Below are 23,900 nucleotides of genomic sequence, written 5' to 3'. Positions count from 1 at the left end.
AAAAAAAAAAAATGCAGATGATCTAATTAGGGACTGTAATCGAGTTTTCAATATCACATTATTGTAATGAAAGAATATATTAATTATTGGTGGAATATAAAATCTTCAGAATTCAAGCCTCTTTTTTATCCTACTTTACTATTTATATATATGATACGTATATATGTCGCTCATTTACATTGTAATGAATTTCTAAAATGCTAAACTGTTACGAAAAAATTTTTAGTCGTTTTTTTTGCAAAATAGATAACAAATATGAGGGAAAAACTTTGACAAGAAAACTTTTGTTGCTATTAAGCACATTAGCCTGGAGAGAGTTGAGGATAATGTTGAGTCAGAGCCATGTTGGCAAACAACAACATGTACACACGTGTTTGTCACAGTGATACACGCAGATTAGATATATAGCAAACACGCACACACACACACACACACACACACACACACACATTATGACAGCAGCGTGTAAGCAAACACAGATACAAAGTCAAAGAGAAATTCCGGGACCTCAAAACATGCCAATCCAGTTTAGTGTGAGAAACCCTCCCAACTGCCATCAAGATAGGGTTACAAGAGGGACAGAAGCGAGTGGGGCGGACAAGAGGAGGTCTGTTACCTGGTCAGCACTTTGAAATCCCAGGATTTACCACAGTGCGGTTTCCCTTGGACCGAACCGCAACAAAGAGAACAGTGGATTAACTTTAATCCTATCAGTGTTTCTTATGTGGGACCCTGCTAAGAAACACCTGCATAATGAATTAGCGGGAGGAAGCGAATCTCAGTCAACACCAGGGGCCACGGCAGGAACCAAATGGGCCTCTGCTGCTAACTGCATTATCGGGTCTGCATGGAAGGTACATCATGGCCACGGCATGATACAACTGACTAAAGAGATTTTAGTTTCTATCCATGCTGGACAAAAGCGACAGAGGACTAACACGCTGGAGCTGAGCTTTGGTGCAGGGAGATTTTCACAGCAGTACTTGAGCCAAGAAGCAGAAGACAGGAGGAGAAGAAAATGAAAAGATGACCAACAATTTGGACTGAAGCCCTGAATGTTTTTATGACTATATTGTGAGTCATGGAGAAATAAGAGGTAGACTATGTTGCTGTGCTTCGGGAGTCGGAGACAAATTCGACAACAGCAGATTCTCTGGAGTGAAGAGGAGTGTTTGCTTGATGAAGATCCTCAGATCATTCTGAATCCCTGCTTCCTGGACACAGGTAAATTTAGTTTCATCACTGTCTTGACATTCTCCAAAGGAACATTTTAGTGGCATATTCACTACATCAAGACTTCCTGGATTGAGCATGTGAACTGCAGTACCTGCTGAAATGTAAAACTATGGGTTTCTTGGGTGTTATCAATTATTTTCATTCCAACAACTGACTGATAACTACACAAAAATGTGTCAGGAAATACCTTCAACGCTCAAACATACTGTAGATCGTAGGAAACAGCAAGGGTTTATCCATGGCTAAATCCTTGTTGGAGATAATTATATTTTTAAACGGTCCCGGACATAAATGCTTCACGAAACTAACAAACAATACATTTATTCATGCCAGCCATTGTTGTCTCACAAGCAACAGTAATGTTAAATTCTGCACGAAACATTGCAGGGAGAAAAAAAAAATTCTTTCACTTAATTTCATTTCAACCCTAAAATAAAGGTAACAGAGGCTGCCACTATCCCCAGAGCCCCCCCCCCCCCCATACACACACACACAGTTACAAGCCATTCAAAACACAGAATATATAATTTAATTAATGAACAACAATTGGTATGGTACTTAGGATAGAGATTTATCCTCACAAAGAAGTCAGGCCTTTTTTTTTTTTTAACAAATGTTTCATTCTAATCGTCCCCTTCATCTCCGACCCGAACCTCCCTTCAGTAACCCTCTAAATATGAGGGTCTCAAAACCAATAGTTTAGAGAATTAGAGCATTTTTAACAAAATTAACGTCATTGTATCTTTTGGGGAAATTGGCTTCAGCTTTATTTCCATGTTTTTTTTTCTCTTTTTGACCACCAAGGGGCAGTGTTCTAGCCCTAAGCCCCAGCTAGAACACTTCACAGTTGAGCAGGTGAACTCTGGCAGTATCATAGAGCAGTTGGTTGGGAAAAAAGGAAATGGAGGAGGAGAAGATGTTCTGTCTTTTCTTTCTTCACATTTCATCTGATCGGACTTCAGAGTTCACATCAGGATTCGTCTCAGTGCCTCAATGTGCCAGTGTTTTCAATAAAAGCCATATCCTGAATAGATTCAGCGCTGGATGTGTAATTATGTTAAGATGCAGAAAATGCCATTTTTACATAAAAGTCTAATGTACCATTTCCTGCTACAGTAACTGTTGGTGCTTGTAAGAGAATTGCAATTTCCCCACCATAAATAGCTGTCATCCAATTTTGGAATTAAGCTTAAGCTCTCCCACAGTGTGTGGGCTATGTGGTGGGAGCCACTGCAGCCCACATGGTGGTGTGTAGTTGTGTGTATGTTCCATGTTACCAACACAGGTTGTGTTTGCAATCTCTTCAGTTGTGTAGTGAGAGGAGGGTATGTTTCTTATATTTTTTCTCAAGATATCTGACTAAACTGTGTACATGCTGTAGCTAAAATGTGGGGGAAGGAACAAAGAACATGGCTTGTGGCACTATTCCCTCATCCTCCGTTAAACATGGCTTTTTTTGTTTTGCCATTGGGGAGAAAGGCAGAGAATGGAGCGTCCTTTTATGGCTGTTTGTCGTAGAGTGTAGTTTTTGTTGATTAGCACAATGTTATCAACTCAGTCCTCTCTCAATCTCCTGTTCACTTTTGTCTCTTATGTCTCTGGGGGCTACTAGTTTGCTCTCAAGAACTCAGGAGGTTTAATGCCTGTGGGATCCACTCCTTGTTTTCCGTGTGTCCCGGGGGCTGGATGGCAGCTGAAAGTTCAAACACAGACACACTCCCTCAGCTCAGAGATTAAGGGGTTTGTCTGCACTGCTGACAACAAGAGTTGCTCACAGTTCATAACTTGCCAAAGAGGAAGGATGATTCAGTTTTTATTGCAACTTTTGCAGCTATTACAGATATGACGTTATTGCTAAAGAAACTGAGGAAAATGCATTTTTCTTTTGTGCATCTACTTGTGCAAGAGAGACAGAACAAAGTGTGGGGAGAAACGGCAACCATCCAAATGCTTGTGTGAGTCTGCTGGGTAAAGGAGCCAGAGGATGCAGGTGGCAGCGAGGCTTGCTCTAACTTGTTTGAAGTTTTTTCCCATGTCAAAGGTGAAGGATTATGCCTGGCACAGGAATTCAGTCTTCAAATGAAGGACTTTATGAGCAGAATCTGAACTACTCCTGGGCAGAATGTGAGCATCGGCTTATTCTTTGTGCTTGTTTTAGTGAATCAGGGTGTGTGTGTGTGTGTGTGTGTGTGTGTGTGTGTGTGTGTGTGTGTGTGTGATTCAGTCTAAGTGCCATGTTATTCCTTAGCAGTGGGACAGTGGATGCAACCCCAAGGAGTACAACGATTGGCCAGCAACAACCAGAGAAAACAATTTACCACATCTCTGTCATTCTGAAGGAGACAGAGGGAGATGCTCCGGAGTCTGAGCTAGGAATGGGCCGGGTCACACACACCCTGGTGGACAGTTGCCAGCCAGGAGGAGAGATAATTAGCGTAATACAAATGGAGAACAGCCCCGGGCTGTGCAGGTCGCAAGATGACAAGTGGCCCACCCTGAGCTGCATGGGCAGAACTGGAAGGCTAAGAGAGGAGGTAGTAGTAGAAGAGAATGAGGAGGAGGTGGAGGGAAAAATGAGGACTGACAGGTTTTTGAAACATCCCTTCAAGAACCCGGATAATTCCTCGCAGCAAGAGAGAGTCGCGGTGGAGGTACTTGCTCAGACAGACGCCCAGGAGCAACACATTCAGAGCTCAACATCACTCTCTGTCAATGTCCATGCTAGAGGGCTCATCTTTACGGGTCATGGCGCTACCACTGGACATAGTTCGCTGTCCCGTGCTGTGTTGCGGAGGTCGCGTAAGGATGAAACCTCAATCGGCAGGAGAACGGTGAGCATGTATGGCGAACCAGTTAAACAACAAGGAGATTCTCAACCCGAGCGGCTCCGTAGGCCAAGGAGTGTGTGCATGCTGGCAGGTCCAGGCCCAGTCCTGCTGGAGCCCCGATCCCAAAACTCCCTCAAGAGGACAGGCATTTTAGAGAGCAGAACCAGAAAGGCAGAGCTGAGAGCTGTCGATGGCCTCAATCCTGTTGTTGTTCAGCGGCCTCCAGTCCCTGCAGAGGTGACCCCTAGGGTCCGTCAGAGAGGCTGGAAGCCCAGGCCTGTTAGTATGACAGTCCTGGAGCTGAGGAAGAGAGGTTCTGATGATGAGATTTCCAGCCAGCAGAACTGCAGCCACGCAGGCAGCGATGGAGGAAGCTTTCTCAAAGGGGCCTTTCGTTGGCGGCTGTTTGGAAGAACAGATAAGAGCAAGGAAAGGAACGGTGATAAAGAGGCAAAATCTTCTCCCAAATTTGAAAAATCAGATGCTCCTAGAAGTACGCTAAGCTCATTACGACGGAGCCTCAGTCTGCGCATCAGGAGGACTCGACCCCGGGATAAGGTTTCCTCAGGATCTGATGGGGGCTTGAAGGACTGCTCTCAAACCAAAAGTGCTGAGACAACAATGCCTCCACAGCCTTTCTCTTACCTCACTGGAAGAACACTTTCAACTTCCAGAGAGCATCTAGAGGATGGAGGCGTACAATACATTCAGTACCACAGCAGGGGGAAGGTCAAGGTGATGGAAGTACCCCTGCATCCAGTCAAACTGTCTAAACCAGTTCAGGAAGAACCTAGCTTCTGGCAGCTCATAGCCAACCGTTTCAGGAGGAAAGAGCAGCCCTGCAGTGGCAAATGTGAATCCCAGCAGTGTGAAAGCAAAGACACAGACCAAAATGTCCTGTTTGGGAATAATAAGTCACAGACAGTCACCATGGAGACTTTGGCAGGCACTGAGACGCATAAAGGTCAAGGTAAGACCTGCTAGATCCCTGTATTTCTCAGCCCGGTCCTCTATTTACAGACCCTCGTTCTTGCAGGTCAAGTAAAATGCAGAACTGCAGTTTTCTTTTGGTGGACAGGAAAATGAAAAACACATGGGGGAGTTTGGGTGGCATTCAAAAATGTCTGGTTTAGAGTTGGTTTGGAATTTCTATTTTGGGTAATTTATTCCTCCAATGTTTTTCATGTTATCGGCCTGTTTGTTTTTCACTCCCCAATTACTTCTATTACAACTACTATTACTCACATCAATAGTGACTGATAAGAACGCATCACACTCTTATATTTTACAGGAGTGAAACTATAGTACGTTTCCACAAATCTCAGTTCTGTCTCCCAGACCAAGCCTGTCTGAATAATGCTGTCTGTTGGCCTCCTAGTCACAGCTTAAAGCAGCAGCATTAAAGAGGTTAGCGGCCGTAATGGGGATGCATTTGGCAGCCTAGCGGGGCTAAATTAAGAGGGCTTACATGCTGTAATGATCGGGAGAAGAGATAAATATTCAAGCTCTTTATAAAGGTTAACCTACAGTGGAGTGTGTTTGTCCAGTTGCCTGGAAAATATGTCTGAATTAATATCTAAATGCCAAATTTTGCCGCAAAACAATAGTTGTAGTGATTGATACTAATGTGTGGTCGCTCATGCTTTGTATTCATTCCCATTACAGCGTCCTGTGAATCCAGAAAAGTTGATATTAAACTCTCATGCTTGTAATCAGTCCTGAGGTCAGCCTTGTTGATCTTCCGGTCTATTTGTATTCTCACAGGTTACCGAGGATACATGCTACTTTGTGGTGGAGTGTTGAGTTCTGTTTGTCCATTTATTCCACTTCAGAGTCGAGTCAGTCAGGCATTAGGAATGTAGGTGTGCCAATGAGCCGGAGTTAAGTTGTTCAATGCCCTGGGTGGGACGCGGCGCCTGTTGCTACCTGCCTATAGTGTTCACTCCTAAATTAAATCCAGAAAGCTGAAGCCCAGCCCCTCTGACACACACACACACACACACACACACACACAAAAACACTTCTCCACACAAGTGCTCCCTGATGACAACCTCTAAATCTCAGTGGGATTTTAGGGTGGGGGTGGGGGTTAGGAAACAGGATGAAGGGTTTGAGGTGTGCAGACCGCGTCCCCACCCCCACCTGTGGATGAACAAAGCCACTCTGTTGTGTCCGGGGATGCATGAGTGATCAGCGAGCTGTGTTGCTGAGATGTGGGGCACTCTGGGGGTCGTTGAGTTGGAGGAGGGTGGTGTATTTAACCAGTGGAATACTAGGAATGGAACTGTTGATAGAACTCGAAACGAGAATCAGCGGTAAAGGTCAGGGTTCATACACTCATTTAACAAGGTAGAGGTCCAAAGGTTCTCTGGAATGTCTGTGTAACCCCTGTAGGTGACATTAAGTATCCAAGTCATGATTTACAACCAAAAGTATTTGGTTTGATATAAAAAAACAAACAACATTTATTTAAATAAATTAATATTAACGCTCTTTAACTGAACTATTATATGAATTAATTTTCAATGTACTTTTCCAAAACATCTTAGTTTTATTTATTTTCTAGGTCTGGAAATTCAATTCTAGATCTTTTCCAGGTTTTCATGACCTTATAAACCCCTGAAGATGTTAAAGATATCCAGCAGACAAAAATGTGGCCTCTGATTTGTTTTCTGTGGTTGGTTTTCTTTCTGCCTTACCATGACCATTGACATCGCTGTGGTGTGAGCCATCCTCTTTATCTGCTGAAAGAAACAAGCAGTTTGACAAGTATTATAAGATTTTGTTTATTTAATGCAAACCAGAAGGTCACCACAATCAAGACAAACAACTACAGGGATGAACGATATATCAGTTGGCATAACGGCCGATATCGGCCATTTTTTGACAATTATCTTGGTCGGATCTCCTCTTCTTTGCTCATTATTTACTTTTTATAAACATAAATATGATTTGTGAATTTGTGTGCGTATATATATACATATGTGTGTGTGTGTGTGTATATATATATATATGTATATAGGTGTGTGTGTGTATATATATGTATATATATGTGTGTGTGTGTGTGTGTACATATATATGTATGTATATATGTATATGTATATATATATATATATATATATATATATATATGTAGTTGTTTTCTGACAGATAATAAGTATACTAACTAATAATAATAAAAAAACATAGTGTAGAACACTTGACAATTTTGTCCCACATGTAGAAAAATTTGGTTTGCCTATAATATAACAAGAGCTATCATTGTCTTAATTTCTCCATTCAATTTCAGACTGATAAGCATGGGAAAGGCAATGCTCTAGCTGGGTAGAAGTCCATCAAAGTCATCTAAAAGACAGTAATTTAAAAATAATGAATGAATGTTTTTGTCTCTATCAGTCCTACTATGTTTCATTCAAGCAGAATTAAGGCAATAGCTTATCGGTTGTAACAAATACAAACACGTCATCTAAAAGACGTATTATGTCTTCGCTAATGGGAATAATGGACTGGTCTGTTTGCTAGGAGAGAGCTGAGTAGTGAGATGAGGTCACAGGAGATGTATTTCAGTAGCAAGTATGAAGTTTTCGAGCTGAGCACTTGTGTTTTGATCACTCAGGATGATAATTGTGTTTCCATCACTTTGCGCCGAGGTTTTATCTTTACTGATGGCTCCTTGTTTCAATCAGTTAAGCTCTGTTTTCTGTAGCGGGAAGAGTTAACCTCCCTTAACTCGACAAAGTCATGGATCTTGTCAAAGTTGAGTCATTCACCTTTTGTCGTTGACTCCTTGAAAACTCAATTTACAAATCTCATCTTAAATGAGGATCCTCTTTCAAGCGGGGTGTCTAATTTATTTTGGGGGAAGTGATCAATGCTTGTCTGCAAGTCTTTAAGTAGGAACGCACCATTTAAGCAGCATTAGACTAGCACAGCGTCACGATCTCTCTCCCTCCCTCCCTCCCTCCCTCCCTCCCTCCCTCCCTCTCTCACTTAACTCCTCTGATGACAGTTCGTTGTTTGTAGATAAGAGCTCTGACTGGCTTGTTTGTTCTGTAAATTGCTTTTGATTGCACCAAAACAACAAAATAAAGAAAGATGCTACAACAAGATTTCAGCAAGACATGTCTGATAATCGCGGTCAAACGGGGGAATGTCGGTTGATGGGTCATGAGGTTAGCAAACGAGGGGAGCAGGAAAACTAATTACTAGCTAAATTCTCACTCTGTAATTTATGATAGTGGGAAAGCATGGAATGGAAAGTCAGTCGGAGCTATAGCGGAAATTTCGACCTCAAGGTTGTTCTCTTTTTTTTTCATTCCTCAAACCACTTGCGCATAGAAACATCTATATGCACAAGGTTTCTGCTCACATTGCATTTTCTTTGAAACCGGAATCATTACCCAGAAACTTGAATGGTCAATTTTATCTGAGTAGACATGAGCAGTGAAGTGAAAAAAATGGACAAACAAACTGGTAACACAGTTTTCCTCTGGAGACAAAGACACCGATGTCCCGTCATGGCATCACACATGCTGGGGCTTTCTGTTTCCATATGCATTCTGGGGCACAGTAAATTGGGGATGCTCATACTTGAAGAATGACGTAACACGAAGCACATGGATTCAATTATCCTCTTTTTTATGCACCATAAACTCAACTGGTTGTACTGTATCTCCTCCCAGGCATGGATTAAGTCTGGCAATTTTAGCTTTATGTGAGGCTTTTTTTTTCTTCATTTTTCTTTTTTTTAAAGATGTAAAAAGTTGTGAAAAATGCACAGGTGTTTGGTCCCGTTCCCATTTTTCTCCTCCTCTCTTGCATTTGTATGTCCTTGAAAACCTGAGTGGTGTTCTCTTCAACAATAAGGGGCTGTGCTGTTACAGAGATGCCAGTGTAGCCAACAACTCAATATCTGTATTAGCCTTTCAAGCCACTTTAGTTCTCTGTGTGATTAAGTATAAATTGCCTGTGTTTCAGTGTGTTCCCATAAAAAGTACAACTATGATGGCAGTCAGAGTACAGATCTCTGTCAAGGTTTCCAGAGAAATTCATAAAAATGTCTTTTCTTGTAACACAATGTGTCCTGCTGGCAGACAGACGACTAACAAACAAATGGTAATGACAGAATAATCTCTATGGCATAAATGGATATTAGGTTGCGTGCTAAAGGACAGAAAGGAAGGGTTAGTTGATCCTTGCTGCCTAGTCACTGTGCCAACACAAGCACTGTTTTATGGAGAGATGCGAGGGCATTTAGGAGGGTTTGTATGCTCTGCAGAATCTTCACCACTTCTCTCTTGAAGCCCTTTGTTGCTTTTCGTCTTACAAACATAATAAAGGGTGGACAAGAGTCTGCGGCCATCTTTTCTAGAGCGTTAAAAAACCTTGATACTGAACCTTACTAATATTGCCTTGTGATTGGGGGAGGAAAAAAGCAGAAATTGGTGCAGCTGCATGCTGATGTCAAGCTCATAAACATTAGCAACAGTGAATGTTATGATATTTGGCTGAAGGTGAGGTAAGAGTATTTTTATTGCCATGCATAAATTCAACATGAGTTTGTTGCAGGGTAAAGCAGGTGCCACATGTTGTTGCACGTTATCGCCTGGTGAATATGTTAGCTAGACAGATGTACCCAGGTGTTTTTTTCGACACAAACACATAAGTCCTTCTATTATTTATGTAGAGTGATCATTTTTCTCCACATATTCAAAAATGGAGGTACAAATGTGTTCCTAAAAGGATACAAATGCGATTGTGTAGTCGTCAGTTCATTTTGTACCTTTTTCTGTTCGTCTAAATGTGCACTTATGGCCTTTTAAAGATCAATATTATACTTTGAGGTAACAGTTGTACCTTTGAAAGAACATTCTTCGAAAGCGAACTGTTCTTGTCTTGCAGGCCCATTTTTGAATGTGTGCATGTAAGAAATGAGAACACGGAGGATGATGAAAAACTTTTGCAAAAAAAGACATTAAGGTTGGAAGTTCTCTGTGAGACGATGCAGATGGTGAACCCACACTGCAAAATTTCACCCACTCTAAATGGAAATATGGAGTCATTCTCTGTGTTGGAAAATGTATCTAAGTCAGGTCAAGTCAATTTTATTTGTATAGCGCCAAATCACAACAAAAGTTATCCCATGACACTTAACAAGTAGAGCAGGTGAAGCACCTCACTTCTTCAATGAATCTACACCCAGCAATTCTCCATGAGCAAGCACATCCTGCAACAGCGCCCATGAAATCCTTCCTTTTAACAGGCAGGAACGAGGAGCAGATCCAGGCTTCATGGGAACGGACGTCTGCTTTGACCGGTTGGGGGGAAAGAGAGCAGGAGAGCAGGGCAGAGACAGAGAAAGGCAGATATGCAGAAGGAAGTAGAGGGGCAGAGATAAAGAGAGAAAGAAAGGGAAGAGACTGATGGACAGACGGGGACATGAGCAGGTGGTGCTACAGGTGGCAGCTTGAGCCTCTTCAGGTCTGCAGAACTCCTCAGCAGCAGCAGTCAGGGATCTGGGAAGTGGAGAAGCACAAAGGCTCTGGAGAAGAAGATGAGTTAGTAACACATTTGAGTGTAGGAAGACAGAGAGGTGAAGAGAGAAGCCCAGTGCACCATGGGACATCCCTTGGCAGTCTAAGCTTATAGCAGCATGTCTAAGGGCCAGCCTAAGCAGCCGTACCTATACGCTTTATCAAAAAGTAAGGTCTTAAGTCTGCTCTTAAACCTAGAGAGGGTGTGTGCATCCTGGACTGTAACTGGGAGACGGTTCCAGCTCTGTCAAATATGAGGGAGTCTGATTGTTAAGGACTTTGTATGTTAGAAGGAGAATTTTAAATTCTATTCTGAATTTGACAGGGAGCCATGCAGAGAAGCCAGTACAGGAGAGACATGGTCTCTTCTACTAGTTCGTCAAATTTGGTGCAGATTTGTTTATTGCCCCCCAAAAAAATCACTTTTTTCCCCTTGAATTGGGATTGGGTGAAGTTCTTAGTCTCCAAACTTCTGACAGTCTTATCCTGGTGGCAGAGGTATGTGCTCTCCCTGTGCCCTCTGGTTACTCATGCGTTCATGTTAAAACAGGATTTTACTGCTGTGGTCGGTTGAGATGAAGGTCATTTTGAATTTTTCTTCATCCAACTGCGGCTAATGATTACTTTTATTACGGCTGAATCTGCAGCATATAAAATCCTAATTGTTTTGTTTGTAAAAATGATCTGTGTGCGACAGTTTTGATTTGTGAAGTAATGAGCACTAAAGCTGTCAGATTAATGCAGTAAAGCAAGGAGGTACAAATTATCACGCTGAGATGTTGCTCAAAGTGGACCAGCGACTGAAGCTTTGACTGACGTGACTGGTAGAAGCAGAATTTAGTTCCTCTGTAAACTCCTGAGGGAGCAGTGGGGGGAAACTGCTAGTGGTCTTTGGAGAAAAGCTGCACATTGGTAGGGTTGCAGACAAACGTCATACATGTGGAGGATAATTTGACATAAATAAATGTTCTTTAGATCTTATGTGGGTGGTATGTGAGAACCGCTAGAATAACATTCAGTATTCAGGATAGATTGTAAATTGCAGAGATGTTTATTTAGACAGCATTTAGAGAGAATGTGTGAATTGTTCACCTGTACAACAACTTATCAATTTTTCCTTTGTCTGGCAGTTCTGAAGTTGATCTTGGAATAATAATGATGGTATACCTTGCGTGTGGTGACAGCGTTGGTGAGTTGGTAGGTGTTCACACAGACTCAGAGCAGGGCGTTTCTTTAGTTTAAGGGTCAGCGGAGATCAACTCCGAAAACTGCGGGCACTTTGTTCGATTTCCTCAGAAGTCATTGGTGGATTTTTAGAGAAAGCGGGGCAACGTTTGAACCATCATCCAAAGTGCTCAACAAGTCTGTAGTCAAAACTGTGCAGGCCCTGTCATCATAAACGAGCCCAGGTCCAGGTCCCAGTGGCAGAAATGTTATTCCGAGAAGTGTCTGTTCAACGAGGAATACATTTTACATTTTGTGGCAGGTTCTTTTAACATCATGAAAGAACTATATTTGTTTCACAAGGACCTTGGTGGAGGTTTTTGCTCTCGAGGGAACTGCTACTCTTGGAGAGTCTATATTTCGAGGGCGTGTAAGAACAAGGACATTTAAGCACAATGCTGTCCAACCCGCCCCTTTCACACGCTACGTCCTTCCTTGTCATGTGGAAATCCACCTGATCTTTTTTGAGTCATCTTGCTACCAGGTAGAAAAACACCCAAACAAACAGAACAATATAACCTGGAAAGGAGAGGTGAAGTAGGTGCTTTCAGACCAGAGGAATTTCCCCCATTTAGATGTATCCAGACCGACAACTACCGGTACCCATTTAAGTTCTAGGAACCTTGGTTTGAGGAACCTTTGTAGTTACTCCGTCAGGTTGCAGACAAACCAAAGCAGAGCTGGTAACTGCCATTTTTGGTAAATGGCAACATTGCGCGGAGAAATGGCCCACGCCTGTCGTTGGTCTGCTTACGTCACCTGACAGTTCTTACAGAAAAAAAAGCCCTAGAGGGACAGTAGTTCTCCAGGGAACTCCCTGGTGACGAGTTCCAATAAGTGTTTGGTCCTGAAGTGGCTTCTAATTTAGACTTTTTTCAGTGTGTCTGTGTAAATCTTTCTCTATTCTGAGGTTGTTTGTTAATGCTTGCTTACCGCAGCAGGTGATTAAGACTCAGACTTTTCTATGAGTTGGTGATAAACAAGTTGAACGCTGAAAATCCTTCAGTATACATGAATTGTGCGTTAGTTGTCACAAAAAAAACAAAAGCACCTGCATCTGGAAATACTATCTATTTACAAAATAACAGGAAATCCAAGAAAATGAGGCCTCATCATATATCAACCCAGAGAACTGTGACCTGAATTCACTTGAAAACTGAATCAGACGGGTGTTTTCTTCATGTTCCGACATGTCAAACCTACAATTGGTCGGCTTAAGATGAGGCGTGCTGTTCCTGCTCTCACAGCGTGCTGGTGAAAGGCCTCTCTGTCAGGCGTGAACATCCAAGTGAGACGTCCAGAGCATCACAAGGCTCATTGTTGTGAATAAATCAACATTTTTAGTACATGGGGTTCTTGACTTTACTAGATGGGGGATAAATGGTGGTTTGGACTCTGGTTTCTGTAGCTGTGAGTCACGAAACAGGAAGAGAGAATAGAAGTGTGTCTTATTGTGACAGTGGATGGTTACCTGAGTGTTTACACTGTCATCCTCTTCATATTAACATTGCCTGGAGCACAAACTGCTATTGCTTCAACAAAGAGGCTTTACTATAATGATGTGTATACTTCCATTGTTCTGGTTTAGACATGGGGGGGAGGGTCACCTGGTGTTACACACCTTGTCAGCGGCAGACAGAGAGTCTGTATTACAGATCTCCTTCTTGGTGGGGGTGCAAATAGACAGGAAGGTGGTCTTTGTTCTAATGACACACAGTTTTGTCCTCCATCTCTGCGTGAAGCAAAAACAACTGTTGTCATCTCTGTTTAGCTCTGAGGGTTCGTCTCGTCCTCTTCAAGAAGTGATCACTCTCCAAATGACATCATAAAACAAAACAAATTGAATAAAGACAGATTAAGGATTTTTTTTTTTCAAATGCATGAGCCTAATAATTCCTGCTAGATATTCTGTCTTTGTAGAAAACTTCATATTGAACCAACCGGGATGGACTGTTTGACTGCAGCTGTTTCACAACGCTCTGCACCCTTCAAGCTTTTGTTTGCACAGTCACTGATACGTAAACAAAACTGGGCATAATCAAATTAGTCAGGGAGATGAAGGAACTGCCTGCTCCTTTCCTTTCATTGGCTTTTATAAATTCTGTATTTTAGCTGTAATTTTTGTCGTGTGTTATACTTCATGATGGATTGTTTATCCGCAACGTCTGTCACGACTTTTCAGGAAGAAGCTCGGGTGTTAAAATTGTTTTTTATATCCAAACAATGCAAAACCAATGATTGAAAACTAGTTTAATAAACTGAAACCAGTTCATTCTGTGGTCCTTGTTTCCCCTAAAACTTATTGAATTGGTTACAAATAGACTCTCTGTGGCTCTAATCGATGATTATTGATTAATTATTGCAGCTCTGCTGGGTTAAGTTGCTGCAAAATTACACCAAACTCAATGACAGTATGACATAATCTCACTGGTTCATCTTTGGTTGTTGTGTGGAGTCAACAGGCATTTTTGTTCAAAGTGAATTTAGAGGAGGAGGTGGATTATGATTTCTGAATTAAAGTGCAAGCAAATATGTGAGTTTAGTGTAAACAGGATTCCTATCTACATGACCTTTGAACCACTGAGCATAGAACCTGTTGCACATATTCGAGATTATGATCTGAAGCCAGTGGCAAATCGTTGGTGCACAGATGGCTTACCTTTGCTTTTTTTTTGTTGTTGTTGTCCATTTTTCTCTAGACTCTTTCGTCAACAGCCAGGAATGGACATTGAGCCGGTCGGTGCCAGAGTTGAAAGTGGTGAGTAACTTTTTGGGGGGGAGGTTTTATCATTTTATCGTTACATTTAAATGTCAGAGGGGAAAATGATGCATGTTCTGTTTGGACTGCTGTTTTGTTTTGTTTTATTCATTTTACATGAGAGGGAACAGTTGAGAGACTGGCCAGACTTTTCCCTGGCAATTAGAGGGTGATTTTTAATGAGATGCGTTGGCATGGAGATGCAGGGTGGCTTGCAGCAGGATGCGGGATGAGTGACAGTTTTGGGCTAGACTAGTGACACATCCTGGGTCTGATCCCACCCGCCACTGAAGCGCACACAGCAACTGCCAAGTGCACAGCTAACATCCTCACATGACGTGATACCCTCTACACATAAACACCCATCGCAGCCTTGAAAACTACACTCCAGTGTTCTGCCAGTTGATGTAACATTTCCATGATAGGTGAATTCATTGCAAAAGAGAGAAAACTTCAATGAAAAGAAAAGGGAGGTTTTCACATAGAGCTGAAAGACAAATATACGCTTTTGACTTGGCAAAGTCTAAATGTGTCTTTTTATGTGTCTGAGGTGTTAATTGGAAGCATCCACACAGGGGTTTGTTAAATGAACCTGGAATGACAGAATTAAGTCTTACAAAAAAAGGGCCATCATGTCTTACAAAACTTTCAAATTGCTGCTACTCAGAGTTCGGCCACACGCGGCATTCAGTCCTACAGGAGATCCTTCCTTCAGGAGGACGATGCAATACGATGTTAAAATGGACTTCATTATATTTGAAGGAAATGTAATAATACTTATTGTCTTGATGTATCTGAACTTATTAGGGATGAACTATATTGGATCTGTTGCTGACGTTTTGAATGCAGATATTTGACAACCTATTTAGCCGATAGACAATATTTGCAGATCCAGATATCTTTATCTCCTCTCCTCCTATCTGAGAGATTCGTGGTCATTTGTGGGGTTATTGAACTACTCCCAGTGTGGTTTGACTCCACTTGAGAGGGTCGAACCTTTCCACCGGATTAGACAAAATAATTATCCAAAAAATCGGAACGTTTGATTTACCCACCCTCTTTTGAGCTCAAAATCCACACTCTTTCATATTCCCGGATCTGATTGAATTGTTTTTTTTTCTCCTTTGAATAATGCTGATACGGCATTTTAATTTCATGAAGGCTGTATACAGTACCAGCAGGTCGCAAAGACAACAGTTAAAACAGCAGGAACAGTGGTAGTCATTTTCTCTTGACTCATTAGTTTCACAGCGCTCAGCCTACATTCTTTGTCAGCTTCAAGCTTATTCATAGTTTACTCTGCTCGTGTATTGTGCCGTATACTTCAGGGTAGGCTGGGAAAATCCTGAGAAAGATCTTTTCTCTTGTGCCCTAAACTTCCCTATAATTAGAAACATACCTGACTTTAACACCCACTAATGATCTTAAGCAGAAGAGGGAGATGGTGGGTAGAGGCGAGGAGAGGGAGGAGACGAGGCATGTTGGAGCCCCTTTGTTCTTCCCAGACATGCTGGCATCATCGGCCCACCCTCCATGCATCACCCTGAAGGCAGCGTTTTTTACTTCTGGTCTAGACACCGAAGTAGAGCTTACGACCTAAACAATGTATGTTAACTGACTTTCTTCATGATAATGATTCAACCTCACACAGCTTTCATCCAACACCACACTGTGGCTTTCCTACGAATCAAGTGTTCTTTCCATTGCTGCCCACTGCTTTTAAAACGTCGTGCAGGAATTCTTCCAGGCAAAAATTTGTCTCATTTCATGCCATCTCAGAATAAAAATTCTCCTCTGCACCACAGATTCAACTCCCTATGAAGAATCTACTGATTGACTTTGCACAATAAACATAGAAAGGAGTGAAGAAACCTCAAGGATTCTGAAAAATGGATACTAATATATATAAGGACAATAATTTATTTATGGAGCGCTTAACAAAAGTTAAACACAAAGTGGGAGAAAAGTCAAGACATAACAAGATTCAAGCGTTGACAGCCTGCTAGCAACCTTCTAATTGGGGCAAAAAACAACCTGTTTTCATCTCCAGTCAGGTTTTATTGACAGTCTAAATCTCAATCTGCATTTGAGAGACTGAGCTCACCCAAACAAACTGGGACCTTTTTATCCAACTCTGGATTAAGTTTTAGTTTAATTCAACCTGTGTAGACGTCTTGGACTCTTTTGCCCAGTATGAATTATTTGAGTAGAAACTCTGCCTCAGGCAACAAGGTAGAAATGCAAAATATAAATGAAAGAAAGACCCATAAAAAGTGAAACTGCCAGTTTGAATTGAGATACTAAAAAGATGTCAGGCTAATTACCACCAGGCAAAACTGTTTTGCCACAGTCGTCTCCTGAAACCTCTAAAACTGTGTTCAGCACAGTTAATTCTGCTGCTACCTGTCCTGCAGACTTTATTAATTTTTAGAAAGTTTTAATACTAAGGATTACACACAGATTTTATATTTCAACACAGGGTTGTGATCCCTCTCTGGTGTCCACCTGTTCTTCCATCTTGAAAGACTTTCAGCCTGTCTGTCCCTCGTTTACGACACAGTCCATTTTTAGACGATGTTGGTCCTGTGACTCTTAATATATATATAGGAGGCTTGTAAATGGAATGTCCCTGTCTTTTTTTGAAAGATGAAAATATAAAATAGTCTAACTTTGATGAATCCGAAGTATATAAACTCACGTCTGTGTCCTATTTTCCATTTCTGTCTGAAATACTGGAGGAAGTCTGTCACATTTCCTTGTATTTCGTGATTGTTATTCATTGTTGTTATGATATGTGTCTTGCTGTGGATATTGAGTCACTCACCTTTTTTCTTCTTATGAGCAAACTTTGTTCAACTTTGTTTTAAGCATAAACAACGTTTTCACTCCGTTCATTCCTTTTCCAGATTGTACAGCCCCATGTGGAATGTTTGGGTTCGCAGTGATGAAAATGCAATTTTAGATAATGTGCTTAAACCTCCAAAGCTGTAAGACTTGGGACTCTGCTTTTTTTAATATCAGAAATAACCAAAATTATGCTTTTCTTGCAGGGCATTGTGGGAAATCTGTCCAGTGGGAAATCTGCCTTGGTGCACCGGTACTTGACGGGCACATATGTGCAGGAGGAGTCTCCTGAAGGTAAGACTGGTGCAGCAATACTGCTGATGTACCTCCAGTATTATCCCATCAGATATAATCCCACGGATGGGTAAAATGTGCAAAATGTCATCCTCTCAAATTACGAGAAGCCAGGTTATTAACTTGATGGCAATCTGATGAATTTCAGTAGAGTTTGATAGTACAAATTACACAGCAACCTTCAGGTAAATTAGTTTTCCACAAAAGTCAAGCATATTTGCACTGATTGCCGCTCGGTGTGAAACGATAACTGTATTAGGACGAGTGTATTAGAATCCTTACATGAAGGATGGTGCCGCTGTGCACTCATGAGTTTTTATTAAAAATGCTGTGCGTTGGATTGTATCAGGCTTCAGGATGCCAAGATTCATAATTGGCAGTTTTCTCCTCCTCCACCAGGATGATGACAGAGCATAACATTTCCACTAAATTATGCTGTGCAGATTACTCATTGTTAAAAGTTATCCTGCTAAACTCCATTATTTCCTCGGGACTGTAAATTGAAGTGTTATCTTTAACCTGAGTGTCCTGATGGTGAGTGAGTCTGTTCTGACACGTTAAAGAGGTCTTTCCTCTCAGAAAGTAAGACCCCTCGCTGTTTTTATTTCCCTTTAAATTAGCTTTACTGAAATATATCTGCAAGATCATAATGAGAAAGCCCCCTTGTGGCATGGAAGGGTAAATTCCTCCTCTCAGAACTCTACAAAGATGTCGGCAAATCTAGACACTGATGATCTTTGAGGGTTTTGCAGTGTTTCATTTTACTGTAATTATAGTGAGGATGAGACATAAAGTACATAATTAGTTTCTGGCATTTTGCTGCAGTGAGGAAAAAAAATCCTCGTTAGTTAATTAGTCCTTGAGAAATCAATGGTGGAAATACTGGAAGAGAAGCAGTTGTTGCTGTAATCAAGGAAACGTGTGTGTGTGTGTGCGCGCGTGCGTGTGTGCGTGCGTGCGCATGTGCCTTCGTGTTGCTGTGAGGCAACATACCTCTGTGATGACGAGCAGCTGCTTTCTTTGTTCTCTCATGTGCTTTGACATCGACGTTATTCCAGATTAGCAAACATGTGTATACATCACATAGGCACTACTCGTTGAAGAGGGTGACTGTTCCTTGGTTTTTTGTTATGATATCTGGGGAAAAAAAAGGTACTGGGGTGTGTTGCCATGGCAACACCAGATGGAGCTCTGTTGGATTGTGGTGCCGTGTCACGGTCGAAGCCTCCGTGTAAGCAGAGTATGCTCGCTGCGTGTTAACCATGCCTACAGAGTTAGTGTGTGTGTGAGTGTGTTTGCTGGCTGCAAGGTTATTAGTTTCCCTTTTTTTTTAAGGTGCAGTTGAACAATGAATTTAAATCATTCATAATTGGTTTCCATCGTCATGATAATATATTGCTTCAAATTTTGTTTTTCTGGTTCTAAATAAAGCGCATCCTGGGTGATTATGTAACAGAGTTCAAATTCCCTCCACGTTTATTTATTTATTAATTTATTTTACAGATTTCAGTTCCATAATCTGTCTCAGCATATGCAGGTGATGCCAGATTCTCTGCAAACTCTGATAAATGTGCGTTATCTGTATGCTTGTGTAATGAGATCCCCTTCATCTTCTCAGATACACACAGTTTGTGAGTCCTTTGTCTGACTCGCAAAAGCTCTGTGACTTGAGTAAAAGAAAGAAGGGGGGGGGGGGGGGAGCTGGCTGGATTTCTCTGCATTACACAATCAGCATCCAGCAAGACTTGAGTCTGTGCTAAAGGCTGGGAGAATCCTCTATATGCCAAGAGGGCTAAAGTAGATTTACCCGGGTGGAAGTGTGGCTCAAGTGGATATGTACTGCTTGCTGAGACTGGAACACTGTCCGCCTATTAAACATGACAGGGCCTGGCTACTGTATGGCCCTTGTGATGTAAGATGTGTCGTTCTCCATTATGCTGGCTGAGCGCTATGATCTCCAACTGTATTATCTTGTCTGCTTGTGAGAAATCAGATAATTGTAACATTTTTCTGCATATGCTGTCTTCAGCAACATTTCTGATTCATATCATGATCATTCCTAGACCCCCCCCCCTTTTTTTTTTGTTAAATTCCCGCATTATTCAGTTCTGCATTCAGCATACATTCGTATTCGTATTCATAAGGCAGCATTTTCACTTCCAGGGACATCTCTTGCTTCACATCATTCTCATTTGGATGTTTTTAATCTCCGCAGGATCACAACCGTTTAAATGATATGCAAAATCAAATTCACGGTGTGCTTCTCCCGTTGGTCCCTGCTTTATCCGCAGCCAGCTTCGCTAGCAGCAAGGAATATGCATTTGTATGAGAAATGGAGCAAAGGTTGAAGAATCCATGGCTCCACGGGGGCTAAATGTTAGCGCCTCACTACCATCCTGTGGACGTGCTACGACCAAGGCTCTCCGGTTCACCATCTTTTTTTTTTTTATCTATTTTTCTTCTTGTCTTATCATTTAATTGAAGCGTTTATTCATTTAAATGCTGTGACGGTCAATTTTTGAACACACTGTAGTTTTGTAGTTGGTAGTTGAGGTGATGGAAGCTGAACATGCAGCCTGATATGTGTGTGTGAGGGAAGAGTTTCTGGGACTTGTGTCGGCGTGGTGACATTGGTGCCGAACTTGCTCCCTCAGCAGCTGTGCATTAGACACGCTAAATAGCAATTTCCCGCCCACATAATTGGCTCCGGAGAGACCTGGTTTCCTGTCGGCATATGATTCGAACAGAGATCTAATTTGAGAAGCTACACTTAAACCTGTACGCAAACTCTTCTGAAACTGTGTAATGCTGAATTTGGTTTCTCATGCTCTCAGATATTGTTTTTTTATGGTTGAGTGTGAAATTAATGCTACAGTAGTTTGGCTGGTGTTGGTACGTGTAACTGCCCTGAGAACCGTATCAGCCTGCAGACTGAACAATGATGTCTCCTCCTCCTCAGGTGGACGGTTCAAGAAAGAAATTGTGGTGGATGGACAGAGCTACCTTCTTCTGATCAGAGATGAAGGAGGGCCTCCAGAGCTGCAGGTAAGACCAGAAAAATTTACTTGTCATTGCAGACACAGGAAGTGTTCGAAGGACAAAGCATGACATCACTGTGTTGGAGCTGCGTGAACACACCGCTTGTGGTTGTGTTTTTGAAGGCACTAAAAAGGGCGGTAACAGATCGATAGGAGAAGCTCAGCCAAAGTTCTTTATGTGATCAAAGGGAGAAGACAGCAGCTAATCGTCTTATTAGTATGTGAAATATGAAGACCAATGAAGCCAGCATTTCATCCGAAGTGGACTTTACTTAGACTCAATAAGAGGAAATGCTATTGATATTCCGATTGCGCTATGGTTTGCTGGTTTGCTTTTCCAAATGGGGGGGGGGGTAATTTAGGAAGCGCTTTTCAATAATCCTGCCTGGTGTAATGACAGAGCAGCCATCAGACGCTCTTCCTCACTTCTACTCCTGTTTAAATCTCTTCCTGGATTTAAATAGGCTTTACATGGGGTGTTTATGTTGTATTACACCAACCAGCCTGAGCTCTGTGAGGCCAAATAGTCAAGTAAAACATTCACTTTTACATTATTGCACAAAGTCTGAAGCATCCTTATGTTGCACAATGGATCACCATAAAGATCTTGAGATAACAAAAATGTGATATAATACTATATTGATGTTGCTTAAAGCAATGCTTCACCTAAAAACTGTAGCTTGTCTCTAACTGCAATGAAAACTATGATAGTTGGTCTCCATTAGCTTCAAGCTAATCTAATGGTGTTTTCTGATTTATGGAGTCGCCGTGAGTTCAAGACAGCGGTGAGTCATTAACAGGTCATTTACCTTTCTTTTTGGGTGAAATATTTTCAGAATATTTGAAACAGTAATATCAGTATCTGAGTTGCAAGCGCTGGTTTTAATGGTTTAAGTAAAGTTTAACTGTGTTGAATGTGTCTCCTGATACCTGTTTCAGCAAACCTCTGGTTTACACTCTGAGATGGGGAATAGAAATGAGTTCAGCTCACTTGTCAAGCTGCCTGTATAATTAGCAGCATAATTGAAGGCCTCCATTATGTCCCCACTCACAGAAGGAAGAGCAGAGTTGTGGCAAGTAAGGTTGATTTTCCATTCATTCCCAGTGGAGTGGGGGTGGGGGATTAGATGTGAAAGCTGAATGAAACACAGGGCAGTGCAGGGGAACAGTTCTCACTCAGTTGTCACTGTTAGCGCCACTCTGGCTTCTACTTAGCCTTTTCCTTATGATGGATGGTGGTGATCAGGGTTGATTCGCTAAGCCTGTGAGAAGCCTCTTGCTGCTGTTGATGAAGAACTATGTAATGAACGTATATGACCCAGCACTACAATGGCAGTTACACAAGACTGATGAGAAGTCAGCTGCAGTGGTTTGTTCTGGCTGCCTGCTGCTGGTTGCTAGTGAGACATTGACGGCACTGTGAATGTTACTACACTGCCCCCTTCTGGTTGCAGAGAAGAACTTAAGCCGAAAAATGTCCTGCAACGTGTATGAATAGCTGCGCATCACAAGCAGCCTTTCCTCTTTTCTTGATCCATCATGAAACCAAATCAAATTAAAAATGATAATTTTCAAAGGTTTCTTTTTACTTTTTTACATAAAATGTTCAAATACATTGTTAAAATTCATAAAAATGAAATTACTCCTTCTATACATAACTTATTTCACAGTGGACTTGATGCAGCTTATTCATGTCAGAATCTGTCTTAACTGTTGGTGCACCTAAGATCATGATTTTCTGTCCACACATTTGTGGGTAGCCGTATCAGAGTCATTCTTGCAGTTACAAACTCTCCCCCTCAGCAAGAAAACAGGAATACACCCTTGTGGTGTCAAATTCTGCACAGTCTGTACATCATCTGTGTTAGAGAGGGAGGTGGGCTACATTCAGGTCCTGGTTCAGAGTGTACCTGGATGAGAAATAATGACTGCTAAGGGGGGAGAAAAAAAACCCTGCTTCAACGGGCCGCCTCTGCTCTGTTTTCAGTTCGCTGCCTGGGTGGATGCGGTGGTTTTCGTCTTTAGCCTGGAGGACGAGATCAGCTTCCAGACAGTCTACAATTACTTTCTGCGCCTATCCAGCTATAGAAACACAGCTGAGGTCCCGATGGTCCTCGTTGGAACACAAGGTGTTTGCTCATCCTCTAATATATACTTTAGCTAAGTTATTGCTTCCTTCAATGAGGAGCTACACACTGTTGACATAGAAAACACCACACATGCTCATACCAATGTTACACTTCAAATATCACTGAAGGAGAAGTCTGATTTTATATTTTCTGTATATTACTATCCCTTATTTTTGTAGAGCTACACTTTTACTAGTAGAAACACTTCACCTTTTGTCTTTGGAGAAAAAAAAGTGACATTTTGTTTTCTGTCCGTGTTCTCTTAGATGCCATCAGTGCTGCCAACCCCAGAGTGATTGATGACTCACGGGCCAGAAAGTTGTCAAATGACCTGAAGCGCTGCACGTACTATGAGACCTGCTCCACCTATGGTCTGAATGTGGAGAGAGTCTTCCAGGACGGTGAGAGGGGCGTCAGTAAAGAAATGACAGTTATCGTGCAGCAAAACACACGTGAAACCTCTGCGCGGGTTTGAGTATTAGTGCACAGTAGGGCTGTGCAATAAAACGGATACAGCAGTCGCAACGTTTGCTTTCATCAATACTGTGTTGATATTTCAGCCTCAAGTAGTGATACATACACTACCTCTCCTCATTCTGCCGATAAACTCGTATTGTAACCCGTGTCCATTGTGCACAGGATGAACTGTTTTAGTTCCTCCTGGTTTGCTTTATTTCCTCAGAAACGTTGACCGTTTCCTGAATTAAACTTCAATCTTTGCAGCTTTTATACCAGTTATTTAACTAAATAGCCACACTTTTATTTTCAACTTCCTCGTGTCGCTCCAGTATTACCAGAATGTGTTTAAGAGTTCACTAGTTACAAAATAAGAAACATCACCTCTTACAGACTTGAAAATGACTTCCTGCTGTTTCTGGCTCCGCGTGGATGTCATGTCGTAGAGTGAGAGTGGCACAGGAAACAGCGAGGGGTCACCCTGGTCCTTCTCTCTGCCCTGCCCTGAACATGCCACTTTGGTGTTTTTCTGCCTGTGCGGTTGACGTTATTGCAGTTGA

The 23,900-nt window shown here is 41.9% G+C and overlaps 1 protein-coding gene across 2 annotated transcripts in view; it reads left to right on the top strand.

Moving 5' to 3' along the window:
* Positions 1–3,003: 3,003 nt before the first annotated feature.
* agap3 (ArfGAP with GTPase domain, ankyrin repeat and PH domain 3) overlaps positions 3,004–23,900 on the top strand; it is a 70,343-nt gene continuing 49,446 nt past the window's right edge. Inside the window, exons 1-7 of one of the 2 annotated variants that reach the window (XM_086203796.1) lie at positions 3,004–3,360; positions 3,485–5,034; positions 14,521–14,579; positions 17,630–17,717; positions 20,677–20,762; positions 22,743–22,884; positions 23,151–23,285. In XM_086203796.1, the coding sequence (XP_086059922.1) occupies positions 3,612–5,034; positions 14,521–14,579; positions 17,630–17,717; positions 20,677–20,762; positions 22,743–22,884; positions 23,151–23,285 (1,933 nt within the window). In that variant the 5' untranslated portion in view covers positions 3,004–3,360; positions 3,485–3,611. The other variant, XM_086203795.1, reaches the window with a different exon arrangement.

This window comes from Aulostomus chinensis, chromosome 5, assembly GCF_037954235.1.
Source record: "Aulostomus chinensis isolate RoL2024-O1b breed Wild chromosome 5, RoL_Achi_v1.0, whole genome shotgun sequence".
NCBI classification, from domain to species: Eukaryota; Metazoa; Chordata; class Actinopteri; order Syngnathiformes; family Aulostomidae; genus Aulostomus; species Aulostomus chinensis.
This window is presented reverse-complemented; position numbering and strand designations above follow the sequence as displayed.